The sequence below is a fragment of the Crinia signifera genome, chromosome 19 (genome assembly GCF_055691185.1).
Source record: "Crinia signifera chromosome 19, ASM5569118v1, whole genome shotgun sequence".
In the NCBI taxonomy this organism is placed as follows: domain Eukaryota; kingdom Metazoa; phylum Chordata; class Amphibia; order Anura; family Myobatrachidae; genus Crinia; species Crinia signifera.
The window spans coordinates 14389016-14407392 of record NC_139226.1 but is presented as its reverse complement, the minus strand read 5'-3'; the positions used below and the strand labels follow the sequence as shown (position 1 = coordinate 14407392).

Here is an 18377-nt window from a genome sequence, read left to right as displayed (position 1 = left end):
AGTAATTGATGTAACCTTTGTAAATCCCCTGAGCACACATATGGCGGATTAGTGCTGGTCGCTCAGGTGCATCGGAGATGAGAGATCGTCTCTCCCACCTCTGTGTTCACGTTAATCGTCATCTGAGGATTATTCAGAAATGTGACTCCACGTAAACCTGTAGTCACTGGGGTTACCCCCTAGTAACGTGTAGCAGGAAGCCACGTGCTGATATAGACTCATGTACACCGCGTGCATACATTGGCCCTTATTCAGATGTGATCGCAGTACAACTTTGTGGCAAAACCATGTGCACTGCAGGTGGGGCAGATGTAACATGTGCAGAGCATTGTGTGGATACATATATATATATATATATATATATATCCATACAAGACTGCCGGCACTCACTCCAAGCAAATTTTCCAACTGGCCCCGGTGCCCGACGGAGATTCTAGTATACCATGTACAATAAACGGCACTCAGGAGGCAGGATACATCTGGTTTCAAAGATTTGGTGTATTAAAGCATGACACTCAGCGGACAAGCTTTCGGGGGATTAACCCCTTCTTCAGGTCACAACACCGTAGGTGTTGTGACCTGAAGAAGGGGTTAATCCCCCGAAAGCTTGTCCGCTGAGTGTCATGCTTTAATACACCAAATCTTTGAAACCAGATGTATCCTGCCTCCTGAGTGCCGTTTATTGTACATGGTATATATATATATATATATATATATAGTGTATGTCACACATTCTACACACCTCTTCATACATGTCCCACATCACATACACCTCTACATACTTGTCCTGCATCATGACACTTCTACATATGTGTCCCACATCACATACACCTCTACATGTGTCCCACATCACATACACCTCTACATGTGTCCCACATCATGAGACTTCTACATATGTGTCCCACATCACATACACCTCTACATGTGTCCCACATCATGATACTTCTATATGTGTCACACATTAATTACAACTCTACATACGCGTGCCGCATCCTTAACACGTCTTCATACAGGTCCCACATCATTACACCTCTACATACATGTCCTATTCATATGTGTCCCATATCACATACACCTCTACATACAGTATATGTCCCACATCATCACACCTCTAAATACGTCTCCCACATATACACCTTTGCATGCATGTCCCAAATAATATACACCATTACACGCATCATTGAACCCGTTTCCTTTTTGAGAACACCTGAACTTGTCCATTGTCCGAGTTATACCATGAAGCCTTTCTCACCCTGTCATCTGCTCAGGGCGATGCCCACACAAAGACATAAATAGATGTCACCATAATAATTGTCCATGACAAAGATATTCTCACATACATATTCCTTGTACAGGAGTCAATTTGCCGCAGAATGCCCTCATTGAATTATCCTATAAGGTTGATGTTATCTTTTCCTTAAAGGAGAACTCCAGAGGGATACTTCTCTACAGTCAGTGCCGTCTTTCCCATTGGGCACGATGGGCAGTTGCCCGGGGGCCCTAGGACCTAGGGGCCCCCGGCCCAGCCCAATGGGAAAGATGGTGGCCGGGGTCCGGGAATCCGCTCACCCTCGCTGGGGGATCCGGGCAGGGGGATCAGGGCGGTGGCGGCAGAGGCGTAGCGAGGGCGGTGCCGGTGGAGTACCAGCTCCGGCCGATGGAAGCTATCCTGGCGCCGGAGCCGTCCCAGCACCGCCAGCTCGCCCGCTCCATCTCCCCCGCTAGCTCCCACCGCGGCTCGCTGTGTGCGGGAGACGTGATGCTATTTAAAATTCACGTCTCCCTCTGGACCGCCAGCCAATAGGCGCTTGCGGTCCAGCAGCCAATCAACTGGTGGCTGCTGGACCGCGAGCGCCTATTGGCTAGCGCGGTCCAGCGGGATATGTGAATCTTAAATAGCAGGCGCAGCAGCACACACTAGTGCACTGTTACAGCGGGGACTGGGAGCGCCTGGGCAGCGGACAGCTGGGGGGTCCCCACTGTCAGATGTCGCGAGCAGGGGCGATCCGCGGCACTGCTCCCCTCTCGTGACAGCCATCACAGCCGCCGCAGCTAACATCATCATCCCGCCCACCCGGCTCCCAATGTGCTGGTAAGTTGTGGCCATCAGAAGGGGGACCATGCTCGAGCTCCAGGATAACAAACCTAAAAGAGGTCCAGACTCACCACCCTGGTGTTGGATGGTATGGGTATGTTGGGGACAGTGAAAGAGTAGGGTGTGTAATTGGGAGTGGTGAAGAGGAATAGGGAGTGAATGTGGCACAAACAGGGGGACTAGGGTGTATATGTGAGTACAGCTTTATAGGGGGTCTGTGGGTGGAACAGGGTGTTTGTGGTGGGGATAGAGGGTTATGGGGTGTATGTTGGGGGACAGGGTGTTTGTGGTGGGGATAGAGGGACGTGGCAATGAGGTCTCTCCTCTTATATGGAATCAGTATGGGAATTCTGTAAGGGGCAGTAATATGGGCAATGTTTAAGGGGCACTACGAGGGGAATTATGTGTAAGGGACATTACGCCGGAAGCTGACTGGCTGCCGCACGGAGCCAGAGAGGTGAGGGTTGCGGAGGTGACTGTGGGCTCCTGGGCAAACTAATTTGGGGGGGGGTCCAGTGAACTAGGTTGCCCAGGGGCCCTTCCTAATGTTAAGACGGCCCTGTCTACAGTATATAACTCTTCCTGCATATAGTCATCTGCAGTTTGGGGTATATCCCCTCCCCCAATTCCCCGCCAGCTGCTGTAATCAATGATTCAGTCCTGCTGAAGACCCCATGGAGACCCAGGCAAGTACCAAAACCAAGATGGGTTATAGTCATCCCGGCCCCTCCGCCACACTGGTCACTAAGCATGAGCCTTGGTTACCCATGGACTGATTATTGGGCCTAATTCACACTTGATCATATGCCTGTAAATTTGCAGGCCAGGCAATTACCGATAGACTGTACATGTGTACAGACGTAGTACGCACCAGGCCGCCCTGCGACGAAATCCTCCTAATTTTAAAATTGATGGCTGTACACAACTTGATAGACAGGAAGCCGACATTCGGGGGGGTGGTAACCGCCCGTTATCTAGGAGTGTCAGGGAATACGCAGGCGTGGCCAGGTGTGTGAGGGGAAGTCATGTGATGTCAGCTCCGCCCCCGATCAGCCTGATTCTATCACACCCACTGAGTAAGTCCTGGGCTACACACAGACTGCACACACTGGGGAATCATTACATGGTGAGCGGCTGTTATCTGGGAGTGTCAGGTAATACGCAGACGTGGCCAGGTGTGTGAGGGGAAGTCATGTGACATCAGCTCCGCCCCCGATCAGCCTGATTCTATCACAGCCGCTGAGTAAGTCCTGGGCTACGCACACACTGCACACACTGGGGAATCATTACATGGTGAGCGGCTGTTATCTGGGAGTGTCAGGTAATATGCAGGCGTGGCCAGGTGTGTGAGGGGAAGTCATGTGATGTCAGCTCCGCCCCCGATCAGCCTGATTCTATCACAGACGCTGAATAAGTCCTGGGCTACGCACACACTGCACACACTGGGGAATCATTACATGGTGAGCGGCTGTTATCTGGGAGTGTCAGGTAATACGCAGGCGTGGCCAGGTGTGTGAGGGGAAGTCATGTGACGTCAGCTCCGCCCCCGATCAGCCTGATTCTAACACACCCGCTGAGTAAGTCCTGGGCTACGCACAGACTGCACACACTGGGGAATCATTACATGGTGAGCGGCTGTTATCTGGGAGTGTCAGGTAATACGCAGGCATGGCCAGGTGTATGAGGGGAAGTCATGTGACGTCAGCTCCGCCCCCGATCAGCCTGATTCTATCACAGCCGCTGAGTATGTCCTGGGCTACGCACAGACTGCACACACTGGGGAATCATTACATGGTGAGCGGCTGTTATCTGGGAGTGTCAGGTGTGTGAGGGTTAGTCATGTGACATCAGGTCCGCCCCCCAATCAGCCTGATTCTATCACAGCCGCTGAGTAAGTCCTGGGCTACGCGCACAGACTGCACACACTGGGGGAATTGTTCCACGGCGAGCAGCAATTCACAGGCTTGCACGGGGCGGGATTTCACTGTGGCGGGACGGCGTATACCTGATAGCAGGGCTCCAAAAATGAGCTGGTCAGAATTTGGCCCATGGTGAAGACTGTAGTGCACTGAGCTTATCGTGCATGGCATACTAAGGCATATCCAATGTGCGCAGTTTCGTTTACTGTTCCAAAGGTAAGTATCCTAAGAACTAACTTTGGGGCTAAGTATGTCCCCCTGGCAGGACAGTACCTGCAGTTGTACTATTTGGGAGAATAACAAATAAAAAACGTCCCCATCACTCTGACATTACATATCCCCAAATGTGAAGAACATCTGACTGAGGGGGTATTCATTTGCCTGCTGTATAATAATGAGGAGGGCATTTGGAGTTTGCTTCTCAGCATATAAGCCTGTAATGCAGACAGGTGTGTGGTGACCTGTAAGGAACTCCCCCACAGGTACACACTTATAAGGTGTGTGCCATCTGCTGCCAGTGCCCTTCACTGAGACAGAGGAGACGCACAGGAGGCAGGTAGGCACAGGAGATGCTGCTGCTGAGGGCAGGGCTGGGGCACTGTGATAGACCCATTCCACCTGCTGAGTTACACCTGTAGGACGTATGCCCCTGAGTGAGTCGCCCACTGGTACAAAAGCCTTCAAAGGGCCACAGCTTAGTCTAATGTCTCTATAGAGATATTTGCACCTCATTTATATTATACAATGGGGGAATATATATATATATATATATATATATATATGCAGCTTTTGTAACAGGTTCTGTTACATGACAGCCTATTATTATGTAACTATTTATTAATAAAACATAACTGGGACCGATTCAGGAGTTGCACGGAAAATTGCCTGGTGGGGGCAAATGGGCGAACAAGGGTGGTGACAAGGGAAGCTCTGCTCAGGGGGGGTAACAGACAAGGGCATTTAGGTAAATTTACAAAGATGGGATGTTGCCCATAGCAACCAAATTCTGCTTTTTTAGCTTTTTTAGCTCCTTCTAGGAGATAATAGATATAATCTGGTTGGTTGCTATGGACAACGGGGGAAATTTACTAAAGAAAATTTGTAAAAAAATAGGTGGATTTGTATCCGGAAATACACCTATTTTTTACAAATTTCCTTTAGTAAATTTCCCCCAACATCTCATCTTCAATAGAACTCTCATCTTAGTAAATTGACCCCTTTATGTTACTTGTATCTTGTTCTGAATTTCTGTTATGACATTTTTTCTTTGGTCTCTCTCTCTCTCTCTCTCTCTCTCTCTCTCTATATATATTTAATATAATTTCTTTATGGACAAAATCTTTTTTTTTGGTGAAAATAGTAAAAACTCAAATAGGGGACGCACAGCAGCTGCCACCAACCATTTCACACTGACTCGCTGGCAGTTGGCGTTGCTTCCCTTTTGAATTTTGGACTCTGCTGCTGCTTCTCCCCTGGAGCCGTCACTGCCTGGGACTGTGTTCAAAATCCAATTTACTGTACCAAACAGTCCTTTTTCTGTTACAGTGAAGCCTTACCACAAACGCACAAGGACAGTGGTTCCCAAATGTTCTTGAATCAGAGCACCCGCCTAGAGCATCAGCTTTTTTGGTACTTGTGTATTTTGGCGGCGCCCCCGATTTCCATCGCGCAATGTTTTAATCACATCGCATGCCATGCACCCGATGGCATGCGATGCGACGAGATTTTTGCCCCATATACGATGAAAGATTGTATAAGCACCCTAAAGGGTGCTTTTAAGCACCGTAATGGGTGCTTACAATGTTAAATGCACCCCCACGCCACCCCCCCACTATAAACGTGAACCCGAAGCGTGGCGAGCGCAGTGAGCCCGCTAGAGGTGGCGGTACGCGTCCTCTGACCTTTTCATACCCCCACTATCCACGTCGGCGTGGAGTTGAGAATAGAAAGTGTGGCGAGCGCAGCGAGCCACCGAGCCCGAAGCGTGGCGAGGGGACGCGGATACCTTCACAGGTATCGGAGTCCCCTCGCGGCCTTCACAGGTATCCGCGTTAGGATACCCATTAGGGTGCTTAAACAATGTTTAATCGCATCACATCGCATTGTATGGCATTGTATGCCATATACAATGTCATACAATTTAAAAATTGTATGGCATTGTACAATATCGCGCGATATTGCGTCGCATCGCATACCATCGTATGCCTTATGGTATGCAATGCGATGGGCGCTGCCAAAATACATAAGTACCGCTTTTTTTATCACTGCACCCTAGGATAAAAAATTTTTATTGATACATTTGGAGTAGGAAAAAATAAAGTCAATTTTTCCTACTTGTCACCCTTAGGGTTAGTTATGTGGATGTGGGCAATTTTGCTTCTGACTGTTAATATGTTTTTGGTTGTTAGGCGCTAGTGACTCTCACTTTGACCATACATAACTTAAATTGGTCCTAGACCACCAATCCGATGCCCCCCTGCAAGAGCCCCATGGCAACCGGGGGCCCCAGGGTGCCTAGAGACACAGTTTGGGAACCACGGCACTGGTTTAGTTTTACACACAGCTGTATCTGGACAATGGGGAATAAATGTACACAATGGAGTTTATTTAGACACATGGATACATCTCTGCTGGGAATTGGTTTTGTGACCTCAAAGTTGTCTAACGGCAATGCTCTCCACTGTGCCAGTGAGACAGAGAGAGGAACGTTATATTCACTGTTATATTCATTAACCAACATACGATTATATCACTCCGATACATCGGTGATCATGGGTATTTGTAGTTACATCTATTTAAATTAGAGTATTTTTGATACAATGCTCATACATGTCATGTTTCATACACATACTCTTACATGGCAGTTAGTAGCTGATTGGTTGGTGCTTTATGTTTCGCTATTTTTCCTGTTATCTCTCTGGATATTATAATCGATATACAGTCTCCAGAACCTTGGGGACAAATTCATCTAATTTTGATTAATGAGGCTACAGTATATATGGATCATCAAGAGGGGAGCTGAGTTTCCTACACAGGGCCTAATTCAGCTTTTTTAGCAAAACCATGTTGCATTGCAGGTGGGGCAGATGTAACATGTGCAGAGAGAGTTAGAATTGGGTGAGTTATTTTGTTTCTGTGCAGTGTAAATACTGGCTGCTCTATTGTTACACTGCAAGGTAGATTTCAGTTTGAACACACCGCACCCAAATCTGTGCGCTGACTGACGTGTAAATATAGAAACCGGTGAGATGTGTATTGTTGGAAATATCAATTCTGTTACAAAAATGGAGTCACATTGCTCCTACTATTAAACATATATCAATTGCATCTTAGGGAAATACAAAATTAGGTACTTATGTAGTATCTGGGCTGCCGATTTTGTGATTGTATGCCTTACCCAGGGGCGTAGGGAGGGTGGTTCCAGTGGAGCTTGTGCTCCAGGCACCAGAAACACTAGAGGGCGCCTTCTCTCCCCTCACAATGGAGAAAACGAAGCAAAGCAGCAGTGGCCAGCGTTTTTCTCCCTCTGCCCCAGTGAGTAATACTTAGCATTAGCAGCAGCAGCATGCCTGGAGGCTGTGCTGTCTGCAAATACTACCTGACTGCCGGCTGTCTGGTACAGGCTCAGGCTGGATGCAGCAAAGGGCTGATGGTGCCATGTTAGTGTGAGGCTCTGTGAGGGGGCGGGGCTTAGCGGGTCGCGGGGGCGGGGCTAAGCATAACCTGTGCAAGTATGAGGGGTTAGGGTGGTCTGCTGCCCACAATGTGCTGAGCACTGCCTGGCTGGGTGCACTGTGCAGGCAGCAGCATCCCCACAGTTCCTTTCCACTCCTCCCCTTCCTTTCCATCATTCAGCCTGCAGAGGCTCTGCCCCCAAACACACTGAGGAGCTGATGGTCTGATGCAGCTTAGCAATGCTGCTACCTTGGAAAGAGGAGGGCAGCCAGTGATCAGGAGCATGCAGCTGTACAGCTGTAACCTGCAGCTGCTACTCACAGTAAGAGATTTTTTTTTTTCCCCCCATTTAAAGTCACTCTATCACCCTGCGGCTGTGCCCCCCCCCCCCCCCACACTCCCCCCCCCCACACTCTTCCACCCAATGGCTGTGGTGTCTGTGTGTTGGTGTCTATAGCGGGCCATACACTTGTCCGATTTTGCCACTTTTCACCCGATTCCGAAAGTGGCTAAATCGCATGTGTTTGACATTTGATTGATACCCAGTCCTGTGCGCAATTGGATAGGAGTCGGATTTACTTGCAGGTCTGACCTCCGACAGCCTTCCGGCAGCGTGGAATTGGATTTCATGCGATATATCGCATATAAAAGGACCACATGCGATATATTGCACGCGATCCTAACACCTGGGAAGCTTCCGGATGTCTCAAGAGGATCTGCGACTACTTACAGTATGTGTCACTGCCAATGTTTTAGTTTGTCTATGTCTGTCTGTGTCAGCATCCTTGTGTCAGCGTGCCCGCATCTGTCTGTGTGTCAGTGTATCAGCGTATGTGTGTTAACATCTGTCAGTGTGTCAGCATCCATCTGTCAGCAACTCTGTGTCAGTGTATGTCTGAGTGTCAGTGTTTCAGCAGCTGTCTGTGTCAGTGTGTCAGCATATTTGTGTCAGTGTCAGCATTTGTCTGTGTGTCAGTATCAGTGTGTGAGTGTCGGCATGCAGAGGAGTCTAATGGCATAATAGTGGTATGCGGAGGACTTTGATGGCATAATGGTAGCATGTAGAGGCGTCTAATAGCATATTAGTACCCCACTTGAAGGCATAATAGTGGTATGTGGAATAGTCTAATGGCATAATCGTGTCACACGTAAGAGTCTTATGGCATAATAGTGGCACATGCAGTGTATGGAGGTGGTCGTAACTGTCAAATGTGCTATAACCAGCACTAACCTCCCCATCCTGCAGCCTAACCCACCCCTTGTAGGTGCCTAAACCTATCCCTGGAGCCTAACTCTGATGTTTCCCTTCTTGCAACCTAACCCTAACCTTCCCCTCCCCTCAACCTAACCCTAACCTTCCCCTCAGCCTAACCCTAACCTTCCCCTCCCCTCAGCCTAACCCTAACCTTCCCCTCCCCTCAGCCTAATCCTCCCACTAGTAACTAACTCTGAGCTACCCCTCAGACTATACCTAATCCCCTACCCTGCAGCCTAACCACCCTCACCCTGCAGTCTGACCCTAGCCTTCCCCTCCCCGCAGCCTATCATAGTTACCACTGTCTGTATTCCGGCATAGGGTTCCTGATCTATTTGAAGTTCTGGGGTTGTGAGAGCAGTTGTTAAGCCAGCATCTGTATACTGACAACCAGCTTCCTGTAACCGCATGCCACACAGAGTGATAATATATAATAATCCATGGGGTATAGGTGATTGCATGATGAGCAACTGGATGCCTGGGGCAATGTCCGTACTCTTCCAGTATTTAAGCTTGTGTATGTATGTATGTATATATGGGGGCGCCGCTGCATGAGCTTGCTCCGGGTGCCATGACTCCACGCTACACCTCTGGCCTTACCTTAAGTCATACAATCAGATGCGATGCGATGCGATTTTGCATAGGATTCAATGTTAAGAAGGTCCTGTTCATTTCCCCACTATCCAAGTGGGCATAGAGTTGATTTTATATAGCGTGGCGAGCGCAGCGAGCCACCGAGCCCGAAGCATGGCGAGCGAAGCGAGCCCCGCGAGGGGACGCATATTTCTTAAAAAGTATTCTGTGTCCCCTCGCGGGGCTCGCTACGCTCGCCACGCTTCAGGCTCGGTGGCTCGCTACGCTCGCCACAGGTTTATATCCAACTCCATGCCCACTTGGATAGTGGGGAAAGGTAAAGGACCCCTTTTTCCTATTGAATTCTATGTTAAAATGGACTCAGACCATTTTAACATTGAATCCTATGGAAAAATCTTGACCATCGCATCGCATACGATTTGGTCACATGCGATGCGATCCGATCCGATTTCTAAATCGGACGCCCAGATACTACATAAGTACCCAAAATTATTACATTTATTGTCAGCCGATGTGTGACCAGAAACACACCCAAGATGGCCGCAACGGCACTGAAGCCGCCAGTGAACTTCTGCACCATATTCAAATGATCTAATGGTGTTAGATGCCAGTTTTAGTGATTAATAAACAGCCCAGTGTCCCAGTATTGCAATACACAGATCAATCATGTTATGTTTTAAATTGTTTTCAATGTGTTGAAATTGTATGTTTTGGGGATGCAAAACTGTTTTTCAGATCAATTCATGTTTAAAATAAACTGGCACAATTAAAGACAATAAACAGAAGTGTTTAAGGTGCATACACACTGTACAATTTTTTTGACCAATTTTGTTCATTTTGGCCCTTCTGAACGATACTGGTCAAAATATCTTTCAGTGTTTATGTGACGAACGACAAATGATGATGCGCATACCCACCAGTTGTTCATCAAGGTTGTTTGGCAACTGTGCATGCAGCTTAATTTGCGTATATTAAAAAAAAAAAAAAAGACCATAAACTTTAGCAAGAGTGTTCGTCTTTTGTCTTTCATAAACATCTTTTGTCCAGGACAATGGGTTCAAGGGAAATTGGTCATCATTGTCTTTCAACGAAATTGGTCGAAAAAATTGTATAGTGCTATACCTAAATAACAGAGTGTAATGCATTGTTTACTGAACTTACTGTAGCATTCAGTAAAGAGATGGATATTAAAAGACACAGAGGCGCACTATTCTATTAAGGGTAAACAAAAGGGATTTACCCTGATTTGTTTTTTTCTTGTTCACTTCAAGTACAGAGCATCCCATGCCCCCCACCCCTTTTGCACTAGGACAAGCTCGTACTCTATTTTACTATGCTAAAGTATATTAATGTACCTTTAGGACGTCCTGACATAGGCCCTTATTCAGATCTGATTGCAGTACAAATTTGTTCTTAAAATGGGCAAAACCATGTGCACTGCAGGTGGGGCAGATGCAACATGTATAGAGAGAGTTAGATTTGGGTGGGGTGTGTTGAAACTGAAATTTCAATTGTGTAAAAATAATGCAGCCAGTATTTACCCTGCACAGAAACAAGATAACTCACACAAATCTAACTCTCTCTATACATGTTACATCTGCCCCACCTGCAGTTTAACCCATTTTGAGAACAAGGGTGACACTTGATAGGGTGCAAATTGTGTTTTAGCCAAAACGGCCGGATTCGCACTTTTTTCATAAATCGACAACTTAAGGGGGTACAAAAAGCATAGGGGTCCCCCGTATTTCTGAAACCAGCCCCTGACTCTTGGACTGGTCCTGGTTCCAAAAATCTGGGGGACAAAAAATCTGGGGGTCCCCCGTATTTTGAAACCAGCACCGGGCTCCAACAGCCCGCGGTGTCATGCCTCAGCCGGGGGACACTTTTTATATAAGATCCCCCGTCCGTACTCTAAACACTGTGGCTGGTCAGCCTTCGATGGGGTACCTGGAGGAGTGGGGACCCCCCCAATATAGGGGTCCCCCCCCCCCGGGCTTCACCCATCCAGGACTGAAGCCCGGGGCTGTCACCGGCGTCCCTGGCCAGTGGACGCCGGTCTGATAGTGTTAAATCTCACATATGTAACATTGCTTTATGCAGGAGAACTACAAGTGCCAGCAGACCTCCCCCGCATGCTGGGACTTGGAGAACCACAAGTCTAGCATGCGGGGCATTAGTGGGCCCGCTGGGAGTTGTAGTTCACCTGTAAAAAGAATGTTAAAAGAAAACACTCACACACAGAAAAGTATAACTTTATTTTACACACAAACACACACCTCAGTTTTACACCAATATACTTACCGATCCAGGGTCCAGCGCTGGTCTGTCTGCAATATAGCCGGCTCACCCCGCACTGACAGCGGGGTGACCCGGCTTTCTCCGACGCAGCTATCACCTTCTGTAGCGCTGTCCCACCGTTGCAGAGGCTGAGAGCGTCTTCGGCTTATGCGTCTCCATGGAGACGCCTCGACCAATCAAGCTCTCAGCCTCTGCAGCGCTGGGACATCTTCATAGGTTTCGTAATTTTCACACAAAGCGATCAGTGTAAAGAGTATCGGAGCGCAGTTACCAATAAGTTGTAGGATTGCATTGAAGGACGATGAGGCTGAATGTGAAACGCGTTGGTGGTGCTAAGTAATGCACTCGGTGGTGGGTATCTTCTTTGCGGCATTATTCGTTCGGTGATACATGCTTAATGTGGTCACCGTAAATGAACGCCATGTAGGCCAATGTTTTTGAATAACCAGTAATAGTCAATGATTAATAATATGTTGCATTTTCAGGTAGGAAATAAACCCAAAATGAAGACCTGGACATGTTTAACGTTTCTTCTCCTGGGTAAGAAAATGAATGCAAATTACAAAACAAAACTCAGAACAAAACTCACCCCAATGAAACGGCACCAGAATTATTTACTGATCGGTGGCGGAACATTGTGACAGTATAATGGGGGTATGACACAGCAGACGTGGGCTAGATGAGAGGAACTTTGGGCCCGATTCAGACATGATTTCTGGGCTGCGAATCTGCGTGCGCAGACGCGCACATGAGTGGAAAACCATTCGGAATCACACAATCTAATGATGTTCCCCTCTGGTTGCAGCACTGAGTAGGCCAGGACTTACTCAGCGCCGCGATGGCCGTGGGGGAGAAGGATGATGTCAGGGTCCCTCCCTCCCAATGGTCAGGAACGCCTGCGTTTTCTGGTGAACTCCCAGAAAAGGGTTATCGCCCCCAAACGGTTGCAGGGTGTCATACATGGTCGCCTGATAATCAGCAGGGTTGTGAAATTGCAGCCCTGCATGCAGGCCTGAATTGGGCACATTGCACAAATGAGGTACATTTAAAAGAGTATTCACCCTCAAATGTTTAGTTTATGGGTTTGAACACAATTTTCCTATATAAATTGCATTACTTTGTAATCACAATGTTTGTCTGCATTTCTCTGGGTAACTATTTTGCCTTTACTCCCTGTGCATATGTCTGACTCAGAACAGACTTTGGAGAATAATAATAATTATAATAAAAACCACTAGCTGAGGTTTACTGGGGGGGAACATTTTTCCTATTTTCACCCCTTTAGGAGTCAAAATTCGAAAACAAAATCCCTGCTTAGTGGGTGGCAGTAAATAACCGTCACATTTTCCAAACCACCCAGCAGGCCACATATACCAAGTCACCCAACAGGTGCACAGGGTGAGATCACTAACTGTCTCATTTTCCAGAGCACAATGGTGATTCCTTGTGGATGGCAGGAAGAATTTTTGCCACATAACTCTGAAATGACGCAACCATTAAAATTATAAATCTGCAATCTATGGACCAATATCTTTCATTTGGCATTTGATGTGGACTGTTCAGACTCATAGGGCGGTATTCAATGAGGCTGATTCGCCATGTTTTATGGCGATTTTGTGCTGTAAGGCGATTTTTTTGACTAAAACGGTGAATCACCCTATTCAATGACCAGATGGCGAATACATTTCAAGGTTTTTTTCGCCATGATTCACCGAGTAGCAATCGCTATCTTTTTATGGTGAAGTGGAATGTGAACTTTTAAAATAAAGTGTTTTGTTTTTTTACATTTGGTGTCAAAAAATCAGGAATTTTATTCTGAGGAGGGGCATGCTATTTTTATTCATGTGTTGTAAACACATGAATATATATTTAATTAAAAACATTTTTTTTTTTTTTTACACAGAGCAGCCAGCAGGGGGCCGGGAGCCGAGACGCTCATTAGATATTCATATATTCACTGCACCCGATCATTACATATGCACGATCGGGTGTAGTGAATACCCGGTCCCCTGTTGGCTATCCCAGGGGGCAGCCTGTGCTGCCTGGCTCCCGGGGAGCCCACCTCCCCCCCCACAAACGTTCTGGGGCAGGCAGGGAGACTTCCATCTCCCTGCCTGCCGCCGTCCTCAGGCTCCCTGCGGCATCGCCGCAGGAGTTAAAATTCGCCGGTCAGGGGCAGTGAGCCCTGACTCGTTGAATACTGGAGCCGGCGAGGCTCCGGAACGTGGCGGGCAGTGGCGAATGTGCAGCGAATCCTAAACAGGATTCGCTGCACATCGTCAAAATTCTCATTGTATACTGCCTATAGGGGTAAGATGTAATAGGATGAGAGATTCAGAAAGTGAGAGATTTGGTAAGAAATCTCCGGTTTTTTTTTTAAAGCGGCAATCATTTACACTGCAAGATCAAACTGGTTTTGCAGTGTAAATGATTGCCGCTTTAAAAAAACCTGGAGATTTCTTACCAAATCTCTCACTTTCTGAATCTCTCATCATTTTAAATATCACCCATAAAGTAATTTTTCTACTATTAATGATAATAATAATAATAATAATAACAATAATAATAATAATAATAATAATAATAATAATAATACAATTACCACCAGTATTGACAGTTGATATTGGCTAACTATGCAACATTGAAATGTTGTTTACTTTATGTCTTTACATTCTTTCACTTTACACTTGATTTAATGCAATAACAGTAACGGAGGATTGTGTGCTGGTTGGCGGTACGTATGTGTATGGGCAATTTCAATTCCTAGTCATTTACAATGCTGAGCCCTCGGTCTATATACCTTATTATAAGTAACAGCTAAATACAAAATGCTTCTTTAATAACTACACCGGCACCAATGTCTACCTAACCCTCTGCCTCTTTATTACAGCGCTGCCGTCCGTCCTCTCCTACGCGTATACAGTTCCAGGTATAGTACATAGCTTACAAATATATTTGGAGCTACACTATTGGGTAAATTTACTAAGATGGGAGTTCTATTGAACATAGGATGTTGCCCATAGCAACCAATCGGATTCTACCTCTTATTTATTTAGTACCATCTAGAATATAATAGAAACCTATTGGTTGCCCATAGCAACATCCCATTTCAATAGAACTCCCATAAATTGACACTTACGGTTTTTGTTCTCGTTTCCGTGTATCGTAGTTGGAGATAAAGTAAGATTCTTACTAATATTTTATGTGCCGGGATACATACGGATGATTGGCGATTGGAATACCAATGCTGGCATACCAATGCCGGCATATCAATGTACGGAATCCCGACAGGGTCAGGAAAGCATACTTATGGTCATCCTGCCCTCCCTAACCCTCCCTCTCTGCAAACTAACCCTATCCCTCCCCCCTCGGAGCCTAACCTTCCCTGCTAGTGTCTAACAATAACCCCCACACCGCGCTGCCTAAACCTAACCATTAGTCTTTCAGCCAAACCCTTACAACCACTTTCTATCTGCCTAACCCTCCTCTCAGCCTGCGTGTGGCGGCAGGCAGTTGCCACAAACATCTCCGGAAACAGTCCGGAGACCTCCCCCACTATCATTCAGACTTGCAGAATTCCGAAGATCTGCAAACGTCGATTTTTGCCATTCTGAGTGATTATCATCAGACTGCGCACATGCTGTGTTCACATTGCACACGTGTGAAGGTGACGCTGCGTACTGGCACACAATAAGGTTACCTCGACAAAGTGATGACAGGAAGTGAACATTTGGAGGTGTTAGCGGGGAGTAGTTGGTAAAACATGTGTGTCATGACCATTTTCGGGGCGTGTATCTGACGTCAGTGGCGAGCCATAGAGTAGACAAACTGACTACTGCCATATCCATTTGCATAGCCTTACTTACTCGAGCAGTGGATGTTTCCCGTTCTTGCGTATAGGTTGAGTATGCTCACGCAACTGTGAATGGGTTTTCGACTGCTCCAGTAGGCATCTCTTTTCTGAGTGGCAACTTCACTTGCAGCTGCATTGGCATCAGTTGTGGCTCCAGAGGCGGGGCTGCAGCAGGGCTGTATTAAAGGGGGGGCACAGGGGGGTCATTACCCCCGGGGCCCCCTCTATCTAGGGGCCCCCTGTAGTGCTGGCATGTATTTTTTTAGCTAAATGTTTTGTGCATGGGAGTGGGGTAGTGCTGCAGCTTCACCTATCTGCCAATGTGACAATGATTATTGGTGCTGAGCATCGGGAGCCAAGGCACACTGACTGCACAAATGTGCAGTGCATTACTGGGAGTTGACTAAGTCCCATGAGACTTTGAACAAGAGGTCAGAGGCTGAGATGCTTGTGCTGAGCTCTGATTGGTGGAGCTCATCATATGCTTCGCAGGCCCATGGAGGATTGCAGCAGCAGCAGTGGCCTTGACATGGGAGGGTTTTAATTATTTATATATATATATATATATATATAAAACCAGCCCCCCCCCTGCAGTTACCCATTGACCAAGTTTATACTGCCTTTACAGTAATATTCTCCCATGCAGTTTGTGGCCAGTAATGACAAGTCAGAGGGGGCCCCCTGTCTAAAGTGCCCAGGGCCAAAGAAGGCTGGGCTGCAGCACAGTTCAAAACTCAAATAAGGGAGCCACACCTACTGCCACCAACTGCCATTCCAAATGTACTCTCTGGCAGTGGGTAGGTCTATGCTGCAACCTCTGGAGCTACCACTGTTAAGCATATGTCACTTAATCAAGCCCTAATTGCTACGGGGGTGACTTTTGACACTTTATTTTTCTAACATGAGTAAAATTACCCTTTTATATTTTGTAATTCTCCCTCTCCACTCTTAGGTTCCCTTATGTATCCGTATGGTCCTGCTTACAATGATCTGGTAACTGAGCAAGAGGATGACGGTGGAACCGACAAAATTGACCTGGCGCATTCATTCAAATTCTTCAATAAAACCTACAGACACTGTTATGTAAGTACTTATCATACCCTTCCAGAGCTCTGCCCACTTCTGCATAAACCCTGCCCTTTTTGAGGTCTTTGATTCGGAACTGTTATGAGTCATGATTCTAACATCAAAGCAATCGTCTAAACACAATTTTTTTTGCCTATAATTACCGGGTTCATGCCGGTTTGTTGTAGGTTCGACCCGGTAATTGGTGTAATCTAAAAGGGTTTACCGGGTCCAGCAAACTGGCAGCAACCCGGCATTATGTACAGGTAAAAAAGATGGGTTCTTACTGGTTCGTTATTGGGTTGCTGTGCAGTGTGAACGGGTTAACTGAATTGAATGAATGGAAAGTTGTGGCACAACTCCCTACCCTCTTTTAAGGGTCCTCTAAGGCACTTCAACCCAAGTTTCTCTTTCTGGTGCCTCCACGATCCCGACCAACCCAAATTCTCCCCCGTTTCCTTCAAAACAACCAGTTCCCAGTTCTCTCCAGCACCTTTACAACTCAGGCGTATTATTCCACTCTCTTTCCCAGTGTCCTCTAGCTAAGCCATTTCCCTCACTCAGGATTCTCTCTGGTACCTCCTCCCACCCAACCAACTCAAGTTCTCCCCCGTTGCCTTCACAACAACCTGTTCGCAGTTCTCTCCAGCACCTTTACAACTGTGGCATATGCTCCCCTCAGCTATGGCTTTTCCGTCTGAGGAGTCTCAACTAGCTATGATCATGAGGAGCTACAGCTCTTCCATCTCGCTAGCTCCTCTTAACTGACTATGATAATGAAGGAAAGAGCAGAGAGCTGGGAAACTCGGTACTTGTGTATTTTGGCCGCGCCCATCACATCGTATACCATAACGCATGCGATGGTATGCGATGCGACGCGATTTCGGTGCTTAGTGTACGATGGCATACAATTTTCAAATTGTATGCCATTGTACATGGCATACAATGCCATACGATGCGATGCGATTAAACATTGTATAAGCACCATAATGGGTGCTTATACAATGTTAAGCACCCTAATGGGTGCTTACAATGTTAAAAGCACCCCCACGCCCCCCCACTATAAACGTGAACCCGAAGCGTGGCGAGCGCAGCGAGCCCGCGAGGGGTGGCGGTACGCGTCCTACGACCTTTTCATACCCCCACTATCCACGTCGGCGTGGAGTAGAGAATAGATTAGTGTGGCGAGCGCAGCGAGCCACCGAGCCCGAAGCGTGGCGAGCGGACGCGGATACCTGTGAAGCCCGCGAAGGGACGCGTTTACCTGTGAAGGTATCCACGGCCCCTCGCGGGGCTCGCTGCGCTCACCACGCTTCGGGCTCGGTGGCGAGCGCAGCGAGCCACACTAATCTATTCTCAACTCCACGCCGACGTGGATAGTGGGGGTATGAAAAGGTCGTAGGACGCGTACCGCCACCCCTCGCGGGCTCGCTGCGCTTGCCACGCTTCGGCTTCACGTTTATAGTGGGGGAGGTGGCGTGGGGGTGCATTTAACACTGTAAGCACCCTTTAGGGTGCTTATACGATTTTTCATCGTATAGGGGGTCAAAATCGCGTCGCATCGCATCGCATGCCATCGGGTACATGGCATGCAATGCGATACGATCATCGTATGATGCACAA

At 47.3% G+C, this 18377-nt stretch overlaps 1 protein-coding gene across 2 annotated transcripts in view; it reads left to right on the top strand.

Annotated features, from left to right (window-relative positions):
* LOC146041707 (alpha-tectorin-like) overlaps nucleotides 1–18377 on the top strand; it is a 31098-nt gene that overhangs the window by 1015 nt on the left and 11706 nt on the right. The window contains exons 1-4 of one of the 2 annotated variants that reach the window (XM_083161619.1): nucleotides 7762–8011; nucleotides 12322–12376; nucleotides 14727–14765; nucleotides 16642–16772. In XM_083161619.1, the coding sequence (XP_083017745.1) occupies nucleotides 7916–8011; nucleotides 12322–12376; nucleotides 14727–14765; nucleotides 16642–16772 (321 nt within the window). In that variant the 5' untranslated portion in view covers nucleotides 7762–7915. Of the gene's footprint in view, nucleotides 1–7761; nucleotides 8012–12321; nucleotides 12377–14726; nucleotides 14766–16641; nucleotides 16773–18377 lie in introns of those variants that run through there. The other variant, XM_083161620.1, reaches the window with a different exon arrangement.